This window comes from Schistocerca serialis, chromosome 1 (genome assembly GCF_023864345.2).
Source record: "Schistocerca serialis cubense isolate TAMUIC-IGC-003099 chromosome 1, iqSchSeri2.2, whole genome shotgun sequence".
NCBI lineage: Eukaryota > Metazoa > Arthropoda > Insecta > Orthoptera > Acrididae > Schistocerca > Schistocerca serialis.
Window position 1 is genome coordinate 259,291,365 of NC_064638.1, and position 17,612 is coordinate 259,308,976.

The 17,612-nt window shown below is 42.9% G+C and overlaps 1 protein-coding gene across 1 annotated transcript in view; it reads left to right on the forward strand.

The window, feature by feature from the left end:
- Positions 1-14,872, forward strand: part of LOC126464665 (zinc finger protein 236) — an 864,481-nt gene extending 849,609 nt beyond the window's left edge. Inside the window, exon 14 of the mRNA XM_050096252.1 lies at positions 11,827-14,872. Within this exon, the coding sequence (XP_049952209.1) occupies positions 11,827-11,962 (136 nt within the window). The 3' untranslated portion in view covers positions 11,963-14,872. The remainder of the gene's footprint in view (positions 1-11,826) is intronic.
- The last annotated feature ends 2,740 nt before the right edge of the window (positions 14,873-17,612 follow it).

Sequence of the window (17,612 nt, forward strand, 5' to 3'; positions counted from 1 at the left end):
CATTGAATCAGCACCAGTCTCATTACACTTAGTTCGTAGACTGTATCACAGTCTCATGACATTTGTTCCAAATTATTCGCTAAATGCGAATTTTGTGACATCAGTTGCAATTGTGGCACATTAAAACTTGTGCCAGACCTTGACTCTAACCCAGATATAGGGCGGTAGATAATGACATATTGAGTTTTGGGTCGGTCTGGTGAGCGGGCATGGACAGCTGAATTAGTTAAGATGACTACTCATAATAAACGGGAAGTCCCGCTTCGACTCCCTGTATGGCACAAAATTTTCAAGTCATAATTGGGTAATACATCTACAGCCTTGCAGTTGATGTCATGTTCATACAGCTGTTGATTGTCAAATCATATTTGTATCATAAGCCGAGACGAGCCATACTATGAAAAAAAAAGGTCTCGATTCCTTGTGTTAGTGTCATTCTACCAGAGCGGCAAGAATTTTGCGAGCTTGAAGGGAGACAATGATATAAGGAAGTGGAAAGTAGCACATGGATGTTTGGATCGGGGCAGGGAGCGTGCAGAGCGTGCACGTAATGGTTAAGGCCGCCGCCCACGATAAGTGGGAAATATGAGATTGACTCCTCGCCCGGCAAAAATTTTTGTATGTCATAATTGGGTAATATATGTGTGCCCATTGCAGGCGATGTTACAAAATTCGTATTCAACGAATTATTTGGAGCAAATTTCTTAATTCTATTATTACAAAATCTTTAAATTACGACTTACTGCCGTATATGAGTGGTTACAATATGCCCCACGGACTGGGGACAGTGAAAGTTTCTTTCACTGGACTCAGTGCCGATGCATTCATCAAGCTTCTACGTTTCATTGACAGTTACTTTATTTTTTACAGACATCGGAATATTTTCAATTTCAGTTTCATCCAAAACTGTTTAATTCTCTCTCAATTAATCTATCTCCATTTTTCCTTTTCAAAAATGAATTTTATTCCTATAATTACAAATGCTGTTACTCGTAATCAAAAAACCCAAAACCACGTTACGGAAATCTCTCTCACAAGGTACTTCTCAGAGAATCCAACACAATACTCTTAACAAACGCTTTCAGAACAATCTAACTATAAGTACAAGGACTAGTTAATGTCTCGCCTTATTTAACACGAACTATTCTACACTGCCTAATAACTGATCATGTTAAAGTACGGCAAAAGGCAGATTATCTGGATAGTAACGGCCTTACCTTTGGTACACGTGGCCAGATCAGCTCAACTGCAGGTCAGTATTCAGTTAGGTCCTCACTAAGTGAAATACATTTAGTGAGTCTCGTTTGGTTCACAAATCAAATATACGGGATACATGAAACAGATAAATTGCAGATTAATTAAATGCACATACACGAGTATATAAACTCCAGTCAGAAACATTTACTTAAATATTTCGCAATAATTCATAATCCACAAATTGTTTTAAGATGAGATGCTTACACTATTTCTTCTTTCTTGGTTCGTGCCGTACGTTGGGCGCCAGTTGTGGCGTCTCCTCAGATGCTGCCTGTGCGAAGTCTCTCTCAGATTTACTTAATCCCTGACCTCTGATAAATATAGTCACTTCTCGGCATTGATCAGATTTAAAAAGAGTTTTAATACATTTTTCAAGTTTCAGTTACGTCGGTAACAATGCTGGTCAGAGATATCACAAGAACTCGAGATTCGGCAATCTAATGAGACAAGTGAACTGCGCATACATTGTTTAGCGTAAATTTGTCAATTAATATAGTTGGATCTTTCACTTAATAAAATCATTGCCTATAATGCCTATAAATGTCCAAAAAACTGTTTCAAATTATTTATCCTTTTTAACTAAATCCCTTTCATTAAGAATTGAAAATATTAATTATCTGTCCATTTATATTCGCAGGTTTTCGCATGTTGATGCTTTGTCAAATGAAATCCAATATTTTCTCTCTTTGCAATGTATTACCACAGATCGGAACTTTTCCAGTATAGTAACAAATGTCTTTGCTCCCCAGAGCGACACTCACGCACACAAGGAACAAGTACAGGAAGAGAGAGAAACGAAGGGTTACATCCCTATTTATAAGAAAAGGAAAACAAACGATGTCACATCCTTAGCTTCCGTAGCCTAATTTTTCCAATGTTAATACTGCAGGTTAAACATTTCTTAAATTATGTGAACTAAATATTTTTTTATTAAAAAATCTTAAGTTACGACCTAGGGCCGTGTTAGAGTGCTTACAAACCATAGGAGATAACTTCGCACGTGAAATTCTACATTGTGTGATTTCATTTACCTTAGTTCGCATGAGTCGAAGCGTATGCACCCCTATCCCAGTGTAATGCATGTTCTTCCACATCTTCTATGAAGAAGGATAATCCATTCTTCACAGAACAACTCTCCGCTTGTTTACAGACGAAGCGCTAACTTTTCAGAGGTTTCTTTATAAGGACCGAAAACGTGGCGATCGCAGTAGGCGGATGAGCCAGAAACCCGCATCGAAACGAACGAATGCAGGGCGTAGTGTGTTATATTAGCAGCATGCAGCCTTGCACCGTCGTGAGGGAAACATCAACCCTGTGACAGTAGGTAGCATTTCACAAGTTCTTCGCAACTGTATGATGTCACCAGCTCGGCTCTGCTGCCAGCTCGTGGACGCGTTATAAATATTCCCGATGTTACAGGCTTGGTCTCTGTTTCTATTTACCTAACCTTACGTTATTGTTACAGCGTTTATTTGTAATTATTATTTTGGCACCAGTTAGAAAATTCCGAGGAATTCCTTCCATATTTCGCTCCCTCTTCAAAAAGAGCTGATGTTGCATTATTCATCATCATAAACTAAAGGCTATGCCTTGTCGATTTAGCCACGTCCCTCTCTGCATTGTCACACTCTTCAACTCTTCATACGATTTTATCCCGATATCTTCTTTGATGTTATTAAAAGACGTTGCTCTTGGCCTGCCTCTTGGTTTTTTCCCTAAAACTTTTCCTTCAGATACATTCTTTGGGAACTGGTTGTCTCTCATTATGCCCTATTATTTTTTATTTTCTTCTTCCTTTAAAATTTAGCAGCGTTCTGTTCTCATTCACTTCTCTTAGGACCTGTTCATTACTTTTTCTATCTGTCCAGCTTGTTTTCGTCATTCTTCCCCATATCCACATTTCCATTGCTTCCAGTCTCTTTTTCTCTGCCTTTCCCAGAATCCACGCTTCACATCCGTCTGTTAAGACACTTCCAGACAAAAGTTTTGGCAAACTTATTCCTACTTTCTAGGCTGATTTGATTGTCTGTTAGTAAATTTCTTTTGTTTTGGAAAGCTTCCTTTGCCAAGGCTATTCTTCTCCTTATGTCTGTGATACAATTATTGTCGTCAGTGATCGTGCTCCCCAAATAACAGAAGTTCTCAACCTGCTCTAGAACATCATCTTCTAGTTTAATACACTCCTGGAAATGGAAAAAAGAACACATTGACACCGGTGTGTCAGACCCACCATACTTGCTCCGGACACTGCGAGAGGGCTGTACAAGCAATGATCACACGCACGGCACAGCGGACACACCAGGAACCGCGGTGTTGGCCGTCGAATGGCGCTAGCTGCGCAGCATTTGTGCACCGCCGCCGTCAGTGCCAGCCAGTTTGCCGTGGCATACGGAGCTCCATCGCAGTCTTTAACACTGGTAGCATGCCGCGACAGCGTGGACGTGAACCGTATGTGCAGTTGACGGACTTTGAGCGAGGGCGTATAGTGGGCATGCGGGAGGCCGGGTGGACGTACCGCCGAATTGCTCAACACGTGGGGCGTGAGGTCTCCACAGAACATCGATGTTGTCGCCAGTGGTCGGCGGAAGGTGCGCGTGCCCGTCGACCTGGGACCGGACCGCAGCAACGCACGGATGCACGCCAAGACCGTAGGATCCTACTCAGTGCCGTAGGGGACCGCACCGCCACTTCCCAGCAAATTAGGGACACTGTTGCTCCTGGGGTATCGGCGAGGACCATTCGCAACCGTCTCCATGAAGCTGGGCTACGGTCCCACACACCGTTAGGCCGTCTTCCGCTCACGCCCCAACATCGTGCAGCCCGCCTCCAGTGGTGTCGCGACAGGCGTGAATGGAGGAACGAATGGAGACGTGTCGTCTTCAGCGATGAGAGTCGCTTCTGCCTTGGTGCCAATGATGGTCGTATGCGTGTTTGGCGCCGTGCAGGTGAGCGCCACAATCAGGACTGCATACGACCGAGGCACACAGGGCCAACACCTGGCATCATGGTGTGGGGAGCGATCTCCTACACTGGCCGTACACCACTGGTGATCGTCGAGGGGACACTGAATAGTGCACGGTACATCCAAACCGTCATCGAACCCATCGTTCTACCATTCCTAGACCGGCAAGGGAACTTGCTGTTCCAACAGGACAATGCACGTCCGCATGTATCCCGTGCCACCCAACGTGCTCTAGAAGGTGTAAGTCAACTACCCTGGCCAGCAAGATCTCCGGATCTGTCCCCCATTGAGCATGTTTGGGACTGGATGAAGCGTCGTCTCACGCGGTCTGCACGTCCAGCACGAACTCTGGTCCAACTGAGGCGCCAGGTGGAAATGGCATGGCAAGCCGTTCCACAGGACTACATCCAGCATCTCTACGATCGTCTCCATGGGAGAATAGCAGCCTGCATTGCTGCGAAAGGTGATATACACTGTACTAGTGCCGACATTGTGCATGCTCTGTTGCCTGTGTCTATGTGCCTGTGGTTCTGTCAGTGTGATCATGTGATGTATCTGACCCCAGGAATGTGTCAATAAAGTTTCCCCTTCCTGGGACAATGAATTCACGGTGTTCTTATTTCAATTTCCAGGAGTGTATTAACTTTACCATTTTCTTTTGTCTTCCCTACTACCATAGTTATTGTTTTCTTCTTATTTATTTTTAGATTGAATTCTGTTAGGATTGTGGCAAATTTTAGCAACATAAACTCCATTTCCTTTACTGAGTCAGCAAGTACTACTATATCATCTGCAAAACGGATACAGTGTATTTGTTCCCAGTTAATTGTAATGCCTTTGGTTATTCTTTTCGATTTTTCAATGGTTTTTTCTATTAATAAGTTGAACAAATATGGTGATAATAGGCATCCTTGCCTTACTCCCCTCCTTACTTTTGCTTTCTTCTTCACACCATTCACTTCTATCTCTGCTTCCTGCCTTTTATACATATTCCAGATTAATCTTCTGTCCCTCCAATCAAAATTTATTTCCTTCATTGTTCGGAATAACAATTTCCAATTAACCCTGTCAAATGCTTTTTGTAAATCTATAAAGGTCAAGTAGGTTTTCCTATTAACTCCAGTTGCATCATTACAGCAGTGAAATTCTGAATCGGCCGAGTACTGCTTTTCCAGGTGCATAAATTTTGTTGATAGCTTGATTGTGTAAATACAGTGAGTTTGCCACAAATTAGGAGACAATCAATAAGATATCCATTTGAAACAATCTGAAGTGCTCAGTTATTATTAGTTGTATTACATACTAAGATCTAAAAGTTACAAATTACAGATAAAAAAGGAAACAAGTTACAAATCACAAATTTTACAAGGAAATATTACAAATAACAAATCTGAGAGAATAAAATCTAATACAAATCAGAAAACTACGAAAGATACAGAATTCCTCATTCACAGGTGTACATGTTGTACCAAAAATATTGCGACAAACTTCGAGGGGCTGTAGAGGGTGCCTTGAGGAACAAATCCATGGTAGGAATCCGTGTCCAAAAACGTCAACTAACGACACTGCAGTGCTCCAAAGTTATAGCCTCTGGCGCCTGCAATTAGGCCATCCCTTTGGCAGCAAACGTGACCGTTGGTGCTGACAGACTGTAGGCGGAGCGTCTCGTAATGTTCTTCGTTATTCAGTGATCGCGACTGATTGCCACGATCGCCAGAGGAGAGGGTGGAGCTAGCTGCTGTGTAGACGAGCATTGTCTCCTATGAATGCGATGCTCTGTTACCTCAGTGGATGGTGGTTTCAGGCATGTGTTTCCATCCACAGTTTATTTTCCTCCTAAAACCTTCTAAATTCCCCAATGTATTTCGGTACACAGGAGAAAAATAAGCTGCTTACAGAAACCCATTTCCGAAACCGTCATCCACCAATGCAACAGAACATTCCGTTCAGAGTAGACAAGGCTTGTCTACATCTTCTCCACTGCCGAGCATGGCAGTCAGTCGCGATCACTGAATAGCGAACATTACATGACGTTCCACATCCGGTCCGTCAGCTTACAAAATCACGTTTGCTGCCGAAGGGGTGGCCCAGTGTCATGTGCCGGCACCTATAACTTCACGGCTTTGAAGCGTCGTTGGATGACAGTCCCGGAAATGGGCATTTATTCTCAAGATTCCCTCTACAACCCCTTGCAGTTTATCGCAACAGTTCTGGGAGGCCCTATATATCAACATTTATCAACATTCGATGTCCAGTTAACAGCTTCGCTTTAGTTAGAGGCAGTGCTCGGCCACAGCTGATTTGCTTGGTTCTTTTAGTCTCTTTGAGTTCTGTTGGACGATGCATTCCGCCATCTGCCCTGTTGCTCTGCAGGACTATAGATAGTGCCATATGTGTGTAGGATAGACCTAATTCTGGCGTCGCGTCTTCGCATCCTATTCAGGCGGCACCAAAACCTACTTCGATAGTTCGTACCATACCATGGCATTTGTTTGGTCAGGTCTTCATGGCCATTTCAGGCAGATCTCTGTTCGTCTTCCGTCTCTCTTTCCAAATTTCAGCAGCTACCTCCGTATCTTGAATATGCAATACATACTGAATATTTTGCCAGAGAGTGCACACAAACACTTTCAGGTTCTTTGTTTGCCGTTCCATTCTTCAACAGCACATGCGAAAAATAAACTCCTAAATCTTTCCGTGCGATCTCTGATTTATCTTACTGTATTACGATGGTCATTTCTACCTATGTAGGGTGGAGTCAACAGAATACTTTGGTATTTGGAGGAGAAAGTTGGTGATTGAAAGTTTGCGAACGATGTCGCCTAAACGAAAAATTCATTGTGATCTCTAATCTTTTCTTGGAGCGATTGATTAATAGTGAGCTCCCGGGTGTTTGTTGTCTCCATTTTCTGCGCAATATTTCCACGACCGACACAGCCATTTTTTTCAGGTGCTGCGAGTTTTGTTGCAATGTGTACTCACCGACTATGTGTACCAGACTGTGAACTATTGTTGGTCACTCGCCACTATTTATAGCCGAGTTCGATTCCTGACGCCCACTACGCCTTATGACGCTGTTTCATTTCTCAAAGTTCGCACTGATATTCCGTGCACAGCAAATTCTTTCAGCATCTTCCAATTGTGTTGGACGTGACGACCGGTCAGATATTAATAGAATTGAGAGGCGGACTCCAAGCGTTATTTAAATTGAAACCGCCGTCCCTGTTTATTAAATTTTTATTTTGATAGGCTCCTTAATTATGCTGTCTCAGAAACTTGGCATTTCCAGCACGATACTGTTCTCATCGTATTTCAATTCATGACTGTATTCGAGGCAGTGCTCGGCCACAGCTGATTTGCTTGGTTCTTTTAGTCGAATACGTCGCTGATGTTCCTTGGATCTTTACTCGGCCGTTCGTGTAGTCTAGCCCAAGTAAGAAATGTCACATTCGCATAGAATACAATACACACCCAGCTTTCGGAGACCTAGATTGTCTTTAACATCACAAAAAATACTTTTTAACTTATTTGAAGAGAGCAAAATACATTGGACATCATGTTTCTGTAGTAATCTACCGATCCTTCTGGATATTGGGCCAACATAAGGTAGAAATGAGATCACTGCATTTTCTTCCTCGTTCACACCAGTCTCAACCTTTTTCTCAGACGTTCTTTATATTGTTTGTATTACGTCCAGCCTTGTCGTCAAATATGGGGTGTCTAGGAATCCTTCCTATTCGGTTCCCTAGATAATCAGATCAAACAAGTCGTATTAATGAGATTTTATTATAAAAAGAAGAGAAACAGTACTTAACTTTGACAATTACACAGAAGTGTCGCAAGCAAAGGGTGACACACAAAATAAGCAATCCTCTTCAGCATAAACAATTCCAAGTCTGTGCTACATAGAGCGTACAAGCGAAGTAACCAGGGTTGAGGCTTCTGTCCAAGTCGCTAGTCTTCAGGTTGTTATTCAACTGGGCGCTACCAGTCGGTCGCGGCACTTATGTCCTCTTCACACAGGGGCACTGCTATCCCAATGTCGTCCCGGAAGGAGGTCCGGTCAACGTACGATTGGCTGACTTCTCACAGCCATCTCTTCTCTATCGGTTCCGACTGGCGCGCCAATGCTCGACTTTACGCCGTAAAAGATTGTATCACCCGTTCAATTTGATAATGATGGAGCGGAACATGTTCAACAGTCCCTGGAGCATTTAAACTCCATCAATTGTAACATAAAACTCACGATGGGACTTTAAAAAGAGAACCAAATATCTTCCCTCGACGTGTTAGTCAAGAGAATAACGGACGGGTCCCTAGGCCACGGTTCATATAGAAAACCTATGCACACTAACCTCTTTGTCTTCGCTTCGAGCCATCACTATTCGCCACAAAGAACTTCAGTGCTAAAGACCTTAGTCTATAGAGTTCTAACACTTTCAACCAAGCGAACCTCGCCGAAGAATTACAACACCTACGAATAGTGTTCCGAAGAAATGGGTTCTCAGATCATCAAACTGAATGGGCGATGCAATCAAAATCAAGAATTCTTGAGAAAGAGGTTGAGACGGCGTTCGAGTAAAAGAAGATGTCAGAAAAACCTAATAAACAGGGACGGAGATTTCTGCTTAAATAACGCTGGCACTCAATTTATATAAAATCTCGCCGACCATCACATCCACAAGAATTAGATGACGGTACACAGAATATCAGTGCGGGTTCTCAAAAACTAAAGAGAGTCAAAGGGCGTAGTAAGCATCAGGGATCAAACTCGGCTATAAATAGCGGCCTGAAGCCAACAGTAATTCACAGTATGGTTGGGAGTCGAGGCAACTAGTACACATATCAGCAAAACTCGCAACACCTGAAGGCTGGATCGGTCAAAGAAATACTGTGCAGAAAATGGAGGCAACAACTCGGCAGAACATGCGGAAGCTCGCTGTTAATTATACAACGCTTCGATTAATACCCCAAATGGCTTGTCATATTCGTTCCACTGTCAGCGATAATACACTACTTGCCATTAAAATTGCTACACCAAGAAGAAATGCAGATGGTAAACGGGTATTCATTGGACAAATATATTATACTAGAACTGACATGTGATTACATTTTCACGCAGTTTGGGTGCATAGATCCTGAGAAACGACTACCCAGAACAACCACCTCTGGCCGCAATAACGGCCTTGATACCACTGGGCATTGAGTCAAACAGAGCTTGGGTGGCGTGTACAGGTACAGCTGCCCATGCAGCTTCAACATGATACCACAGTTCATCAAGAGTAGTGATTGACGTATTGTGACGAGCCAGTTGCTAGGCCACCGTTGACCAGACGTTTTCAATTGGTGAGAGATCTGGAGAATGTGCTGGCCAGGGAAGCAGTCGAACATTTTCTGTATCCAGAAAGGCCCGTACAGGACTTGCAACATGCGGTCGTGCGTTACCCTGCTCAAATGTAGGGTTTCGCAGGGATCGAATGAAGGTAGAGCCACGGGTCGTAACACATCTGAAATGTAACGTCCATTGTTCAAAGTGCGAACAAGAGGTGACCGAGAGGTGTAACCAATGGCATCCCATACCATCACGCGGGGTGATACGCCAGTATGGCGATGACGAATACACGCTTCCATTGTTTGTTCACCGCGATGTCGCCAAACGCGGATGCGACCATCATGATGCTGTAAACAGAATCTGGATTCATCCGAAAAAATGACGTTTTGCCATTCGTGCACCCAGGTTCGTCGTTGAGTACACCATCGCAGGCGCTCCTGTCTGTGATGCAGCGTGAAGAGTAACCGCAACCATGGTCTCCGAGCTGATAGTCCATGCTGCTGCAAACGTCGTCGAACTGTTCGTGCAGATGGTTGTTGTCTTGCAAACATCCCCATCTGTTGACTCAGGGATCGAGACGTGGCTGCACGATCCGTTACAGCCATGCGGATAAAATGCGTGTCATCTCGACTGCTAATGATACGAGGCCGTTGGGATCCGGCACGGCGTTCCGTATTACCCTCCTGAACCCACCGATTCCATAATCTGCTAACAGTCATTGGATCTCGACCAACGCGTGCAGTAATGTAGCGATACTATAAACCGCAATCGCGATAGGCTACAATCCGACCGTTATCAAAGTCAGAAACGTGATGGTACGCATTTCTCCTCCTTACACAAGGCATCACAACAACGTTTCACCAGGCAACGCCGGTCAACTGCTGTTTGTGTATGAGAAATCGGTTGGAAACTTTCCTCATGTCAGCACGTTGTAGGTGTCTCCACCGGCGCCAACCTTGTGTGAATGCCCTGAAAAGCTAATCGTTTGCATATCGAAGCATCTTCTTCCTGTCGGTTAAATTTCGCGTCTGTAGCACGTCATCTTCATGTTACAGCAATTTTTATGGCCAGTAGTGTAATTTGTCAGTAAAATTGTCATTGTGAAGGTTCCGTGGTTGGGATAAACTGCAGTGTCCGGACCCACTCATTGGCTATGGGCAATGCATTCAAACCAGAGGCAACGACGCGACACAGACGGAATCTTTGAAAATAGCGTATGATATTTGTAAACAAAGGAATGTAGCATACGATAAACTTACAATCACAATTAACGCGATTATTTCCATCGATGAACCAAAATTTTATGATCACCTGCTTAATAGCATTTTTGCACGCCTCTGGAACGAAATACATCACTGATTCTGCGTATCAGAGATCCGTTAGTTTGTTGGCAGCTTTGTGGAAGTATGTTGCATTAGATGGCTACGCCAAGATCATATGTGTGTGTGTGTGTGTGTGTGTGTGTGTGTGTGTGAGTGATGTGAATTCCTAAGGGCCCAAACTGCTGAGGTCATCAGACCCTAGACTTACACATTGCGTAAACTAACTTAAACTAACTTATACTAAGAACAGCACGCACACCTATGCCCCAGGGAAGACCCAAACCTCCGGCGGGAGGCGCCACTAACCGCACGGCCATTCCGCGCGGCGCACAGATGATATAGTTTGCGTAAACAACGGGCCGCTGATTTGCGTATGCGGTGTCTCATAGCGACTCTGATGAGTTCCATAGGATTTACATCAGGCAAATTTATTTGCCTCACATCAACGTGAGTTCACTATAATTCTCCTCAAAGCACGGTTCTGGCTCAGAGACACGGACAGATATAGTGCTGAAAGATGATATCGCCATTGGGGAAGCTTCGTCGTTTTCGAGATACTTGTTGACAGCCTCTGCGTAACAATAATCTACCCTTTGTCAATGTCGCTTACCTCAATGCATTTCCCCATTAGCAAGCCGGCCGCTGTGACCGAGCGGTTTTAGGCGGTTCAGTCGGGAACTTCGCTGCTGCTCCAGTCGCAGGTTCGAATTCGGCCTCGGGCATGGATGTATGTGATGTTCTTAGTTTAGTTAGGTTTAAGTAGTTATAAGTCTAGGGGACTGATGACCTTCGATGTTAAGTCCCATAGTGCTTGGAGCCATTTTCTTTTAAAGGTCAAGAGTGTCCAGTTCTAAACTATGTATATTTTTTTATTCCTTATTGAATTATGTAACAGAAGGCTACCAACATTAACATATGTCTGACGTTTTTTTATTTACCGTCTATGTATGCAGGAGTGGCGTTGCGAGGGTCCTTACGACAATCGACAACGCAGAGCGTCCTGGCACGGCATCGAGCAGTGAGACACAAACGAGCAGCAACAATAAAGTGGAAGAGAGCGATACGGACGAACCAGCTGACCAGCGGTGACGTCACCATGCTGCGGACAACCTCATCGTGGGAGTGACGTCATAATGCGAAGTCCCCACGTCACGACGCAGGTCTTCAGAGTATGTGCAGTGAAAGACAATCCATTGCTTTATTTTCTTTGTTAACACGCGAGGAAATCCGTCAGTCAGTCAGTACGAAACAGAAACAGCAACATAATCAGTCGAGCACTACAGCCGACAGCAGCGTGTATTAGTTTTATGAGAGCGATATTTCAAATCCAGTCTGTCTTCGTAAAAAAGGAGACGTGAAGCTTCGCAATGAAAATATCGTCGATATTAAATAAACTTCATTGCAAGGGATTGGCTCTGTAAATTTCTTCTTTTTTCGCAACTGAAATCGTTGTTTTGATCTGCACCAGAAAACGAGAAACTCGTGTGATTTCCGTGGTTAGCGGGATTTGTGATGATTTATTTGCGGGGTTCCTTGCCCTATTGATGACTCCATTCTGCTTGCAGAACATTTCGACGTCTGATCTAGTCGTCTTTTTGAGGTTGTGACATTCTTGGCCAGTGGCAACACTTTTTATGTTGAAATTTGTCTGGATAACGCATCAAGTGCCGGTATAACCATTTTCACATTCATTAAAAATACTTATTTTCTGATCGACTGTGCAGTCTAAGGTGGAAAGTCTCAGGCCGACTATGCAACAGTTGTTGCTTATTGGTTGTTACATCAGTTTTAAAAAAAGAAACACTCAGTTACATGTTTCCAATAAAAAATAAAAACCCTGCTTCTCAAGTCAACGTGGCTACCATCTTTCCAGTCACAAATTTATAAGAAATATCACGGAGCCGTCGGCACTGACTGACACTCGGCCTTGTTCATACAAGAAATCAGCAATTTCCGTCACTTCTCTCAGAAGCGGTTTTATTTAAAGACTGCGCCATTTACGTGATTAGTTAGGTGTAAAAAGCCATTCCAACAGATTTGTTGGTGGAACGCCAAAAATACGCAATTAAGGATTTTAAATGATGTCCTTCGCAGAATACCAGTTAATTTGGTTTAGAATCGCCATTTATAATTGTTTATTGACATTGGATTTGCTAGAAAAAGACATTGGTATTGGTGACATTTAAAACCAATTACTTTTCCCCATTACAAAAATTGTAATAATAATTTTGTTGATGTAAGTCATTCACTGTGTGTAAAGGTTGATTTGGCGTTAAAAACGTCCAGTGATGAATGTGCTGGAGGTAATAAATGATTTTATGTGGCTATATTAATTCTTTATTATTAAAATATAGACTTTTTATTTGCATTCAGTTGTGTGTGCCGAGTTAGTTCTATACTCTGCATAGTCTGCAACAACACAGTCACTCTGATGTGCGGTTCGATCAAAATGATGCAAAATTACCTACGAAAACCACCATATATCAGATGTGATGGATCATTTAAATGAAGCAGTCCTCTACGAAACCTGTTATGTCACTATGAATTGTGCGACCTCCCGTTTTTCAATAAACGTTACTATTATTTGGCGCGTACTCGAAACTGAGAATAGAGCGCGAAAATTCGGATGACTCAGAGATACTAATACGAGTAAGTGTATTTAGTATGTCTGGAATTAAATGAATCAGAAAATTACAAGAAAAATTAGGGTCTTGGCAGCACTACGTTACGCAAAATCGAAGTCTGACTGAAATATTCGGTAATTTTACGTTACGTGTCAGAGACTAGGCTGAAGGCAATCAGTTATGGGCTTAGTGTACGCTGTCGATCTACTATCCATGAAAATCAGAAGATAATTCGAGCTACATCAGAAGATATTCAGAGCAGAGATTTTATTTATGCTCACTGCCAGAAAGTCTCGTTTTTCTTTTATTGTGTGTAAAAATGGAGGCGTCAGTTAGAATGGAAACGCGACAACGTGCCATCAGTCAACAATTCGTGTCGCTTGTAATAAGTCAGGTTAGAGCTTCCATTTCATTAATGGATGTGCCCAAACTATTGACCTTCGTTGTTTTACTACCTCGATTCACACAAGCAGCAGCTACCCGTTGCGTATGAATTGCGTATGAAACAGCAGCTGTTTGATTTCCATGTATCAAAACGTAGAAGTGTTACATATATATCTGAATGTCTTTCGAAATATATTGGTCATTCGAATGTGTGTTTGAATTTACAATAGTAAATGTGGTTATGAGGTAGCGGTAAACAGGTTTGTTTTATAACGCACAGCCTTGAGAAAGGTGTTCATACAGAGGGCGTTAAGTTCGTTTTTGAATATCGAAGGACAACTCAGACTCAGTTTCGAAATGTACGTCGTTTTGATATCTTCAGAATTGCACATAGTTTTAAATGTCGCTAGTGTTTATAAACTCTGCTTTTAAAGTAAACACAAGTTATTACCCTTGATGCTACCTGCGAAAGAATGGATTTTTGACGTTGTTCTCAATTTCCCTGTTGTGGCTAACCAGCATCCGGGCAGAAATCCATACAATATATATTCTATTGCGGACTTTGTAATGTCTTTCATTCATAATAGAATGCTACATGCGGGCTGCTCATAGGAACGCATTTACTACAAAGATTCCATGAGGTCGTCACTTGAGTTAACAGCTAGTAACAACTGCGCTTCAGCCTTTATAACACTGCCTCCTGTCTAAAGCTGTTTCTCAGAAATGTTCCAGCGCTGGAAGAAACAGTGACCTTTCAGCTTCCACCGAGAAGACATTCCAGTTCAACAGCAATGTACACCATGATCCCTGTTACTTGCCGTCGTACGTATATCACCAGCTAGCCGACGTGCAACACTGTCTAATTGAAAATAACATAACGACCTATTTTGTAACAGTTGAACCTTTAAATATTGTGTCTTTCATGTTCCTCGTTATTCATTGCTATGAAATGTAGAATTTTGTGAATAAAATGTTTAAATACAATGACTAATCGTCTAAAATAATGATTTCCTTTCCCGTGACTAATCGTTCCTATGAACTGTTGTGAAAATTAAGTAATATAATAAGATTTTGAGAATATAAGTATCTGATTTTCGAAATTTTTTTCGGGGAATTTGTTAGAAGATATTTTTCGAATATCTCACCATAATGCAGATCCATCTACACCTAAACACATACACTACGCAGGTCACGGTACAGTGTATGGTGAATAATGCTATTTACTCACTTTACTGTTCCACCCACAAACGGATTGAGGCAGAAATGATTGTTTGTATTCCTCTGACAGAGCCCAAACCTCTTTCGTCTTGTCTTTACGACCAGGGCGCGCGATGTGCGTCGACGCATTAGGACAGTTCTGCAAATGTTAGTTCCCCAGATTTACTCAACAAAGTTTCGCGAAAATAATTTCATACACCCTTCCAAGAATTATGGTTCAAATGGCTCTGAGCACTATGGGACTTAACTTCTAAGGTCATCAATCCCCTAGAACTCAGAACTACTTAAACCTAACTAACCTAAGGACATCACACACATCCATGCCCGAGGCAGGATTCGAACCTGCGACCGTAGTGGTCGCACGGTTCCAGACTGTAGCGCCTAGAACCGCTCGGCCATCCCGGCCGGCTCCAAGAATTAGCATTTAAATACACAGAATTTTTATATTTTAAGTACGCTGATAGTCTGCCAAGAAAGCAACACGTCTGAGGGAAAAATAACCACATTATTTAAGCATACACTAATCTCTGTTTACTTTTTGTTTGATAAGTAATACGAGTATTTTGAACAGACTCACCCATGGTAGCTAATTTTGGCGGATTTTGAAGAAAAAGTGCACAGTTCTGTCGTTTTAAAACCAAAGGTGTTCTGAAGGTATGTCGAAGACACATTGATGGCATTTCTTGAGCATCTTGACTCCATTCATGAAAGTATGAAATTTACGATGGAACGGGAAATGAGTGGTTCAAAAATGGTTCAAATGGCCCTGAGCACTATGGGACTGTGGTCATCAGTAGTTCTATGTTCTAGGGGACTGATGGCCTCAGAAGTTAAGTCCCATAATACTCAGAGCCATTTGAACCATTTGAAAACGCCAGAGCAACCAAAGGAAGAGCAAGAAGAAAGTGAAGTAAAGCCGACGGACTTCCAACCGTATGTAGGAAATATTTCTTCAAAAATTGACAGAATGATGGAAAAACATACAGGGAATCTGATCTTCCTCACACTGGCCAAGACTGCAGCTCTGCTGAAATCTGTGAAAGATGATCTCTTTTACGGGAGGTGGGTACATACGAAATTCCTTATGAGTGTGGTAAAAAGTACATAGGAAAAACAATACGCACTATACAGGAACGGTGCATCGAACACCAGCAGTACTCCCGTCTCCAAGAGTCCCCTGCATGGCTAACCACTGTATTTCCACTAACCATTCCGTGGATTACGAGAAAGTCAAGATACAGGCGAAAGCCTCATCCTTTAGGATTCAGTGGCGAAGGAAGCAGTGGAAATAGAATTAGCATAGGGCCTACAACCTGCTCAAACCTGACGAGTGATTTCAGATCGAAGGCGCCTTCTCAGGGAAGCTATTGTTCTGAGTCTTCACTACCTGACATTGCAACGTCTGCCATCCATAATAGTCAACTGCATAATTCGTAAATACTGTGGATTTCCTGTCTCTGCACTTGCTAAGCTTCACTCTTAGACCATTAATGTTGTATTAGTATTATGCGGGCACTATATCGTGACAGTTTTGGATGGGGAGTGTCTTGATCTGTAGTTGCGTAAGATACCGGTAGAGGTCGGGCCTGAACTACCACCACTGCCAACGCAGCAAACATTTGCGCCGTAGCCACTACCAAACGCTTCGTGTACTCCAGTGAGCTTTGTGTTGTGTATTGCATTTTTTCTTTTTTTATGAATGAAGAGACTAATCCTGGTGCATAAAGGGATTTGAAAGCGACGCTCACCACAACAAAAGGAATCAACGATCCCTATGGCCGTTACGTCAGTTCTGCTCTCGTAGAAGCACAGAACGCGGACGTAGGATGGCAGCCCTTCGAGAAGGAGGCAGGGCTTATTTCTTCGCACTGCTCCTATCCCCTCGGGCAACCTTAGAGCTGATTTGTTTACAGCCACGGCCGACTGCCACGATATACTATCCGCATAGTAAGTGACGCTGTTGTTAACAACAGTAAACCTCTGACGCACATGCGTTTACTCCACGGTATTCCCTAAAGCTGTTTAAATCCTGCCAGTGACTCACCTTCAAATCATTCGAAACGTTGGAACTAGGAATAATACTATCCAGGATGCACACCCGAAAAATCATGGAATATCAAACACTCTCCTACTATTTGACTCGATGGGTAACAAATCTGGCAATGCGCTTCAGAACTAATTCGATGTCTTACTTTGATCCGACCTATTGAGGCCCCTTAACACTTGAGCATTACTCAAGAGCGGATTGCACAAGAGTTCTGCATACGGTCTTCTTTATTGGTGCATTACATTTTCCAAGAAGTGTGTAATTTAACCGAAGTCGGCAATTCACCTTCCCTACAACTGACGCTTTGTGTGATCGTTTTTTTTGATGTTTTTTCGCAACGTATCGTTACGAATAAATACGAAGGGACTTAAAAAAAGGAACACCGTCCGAAAAGGCCTCAACCCTTAGGCGTCACCCGATGCGGATACTCAGCGGCATGCGATCAGCATAGCGCTCTCCCGGCCAC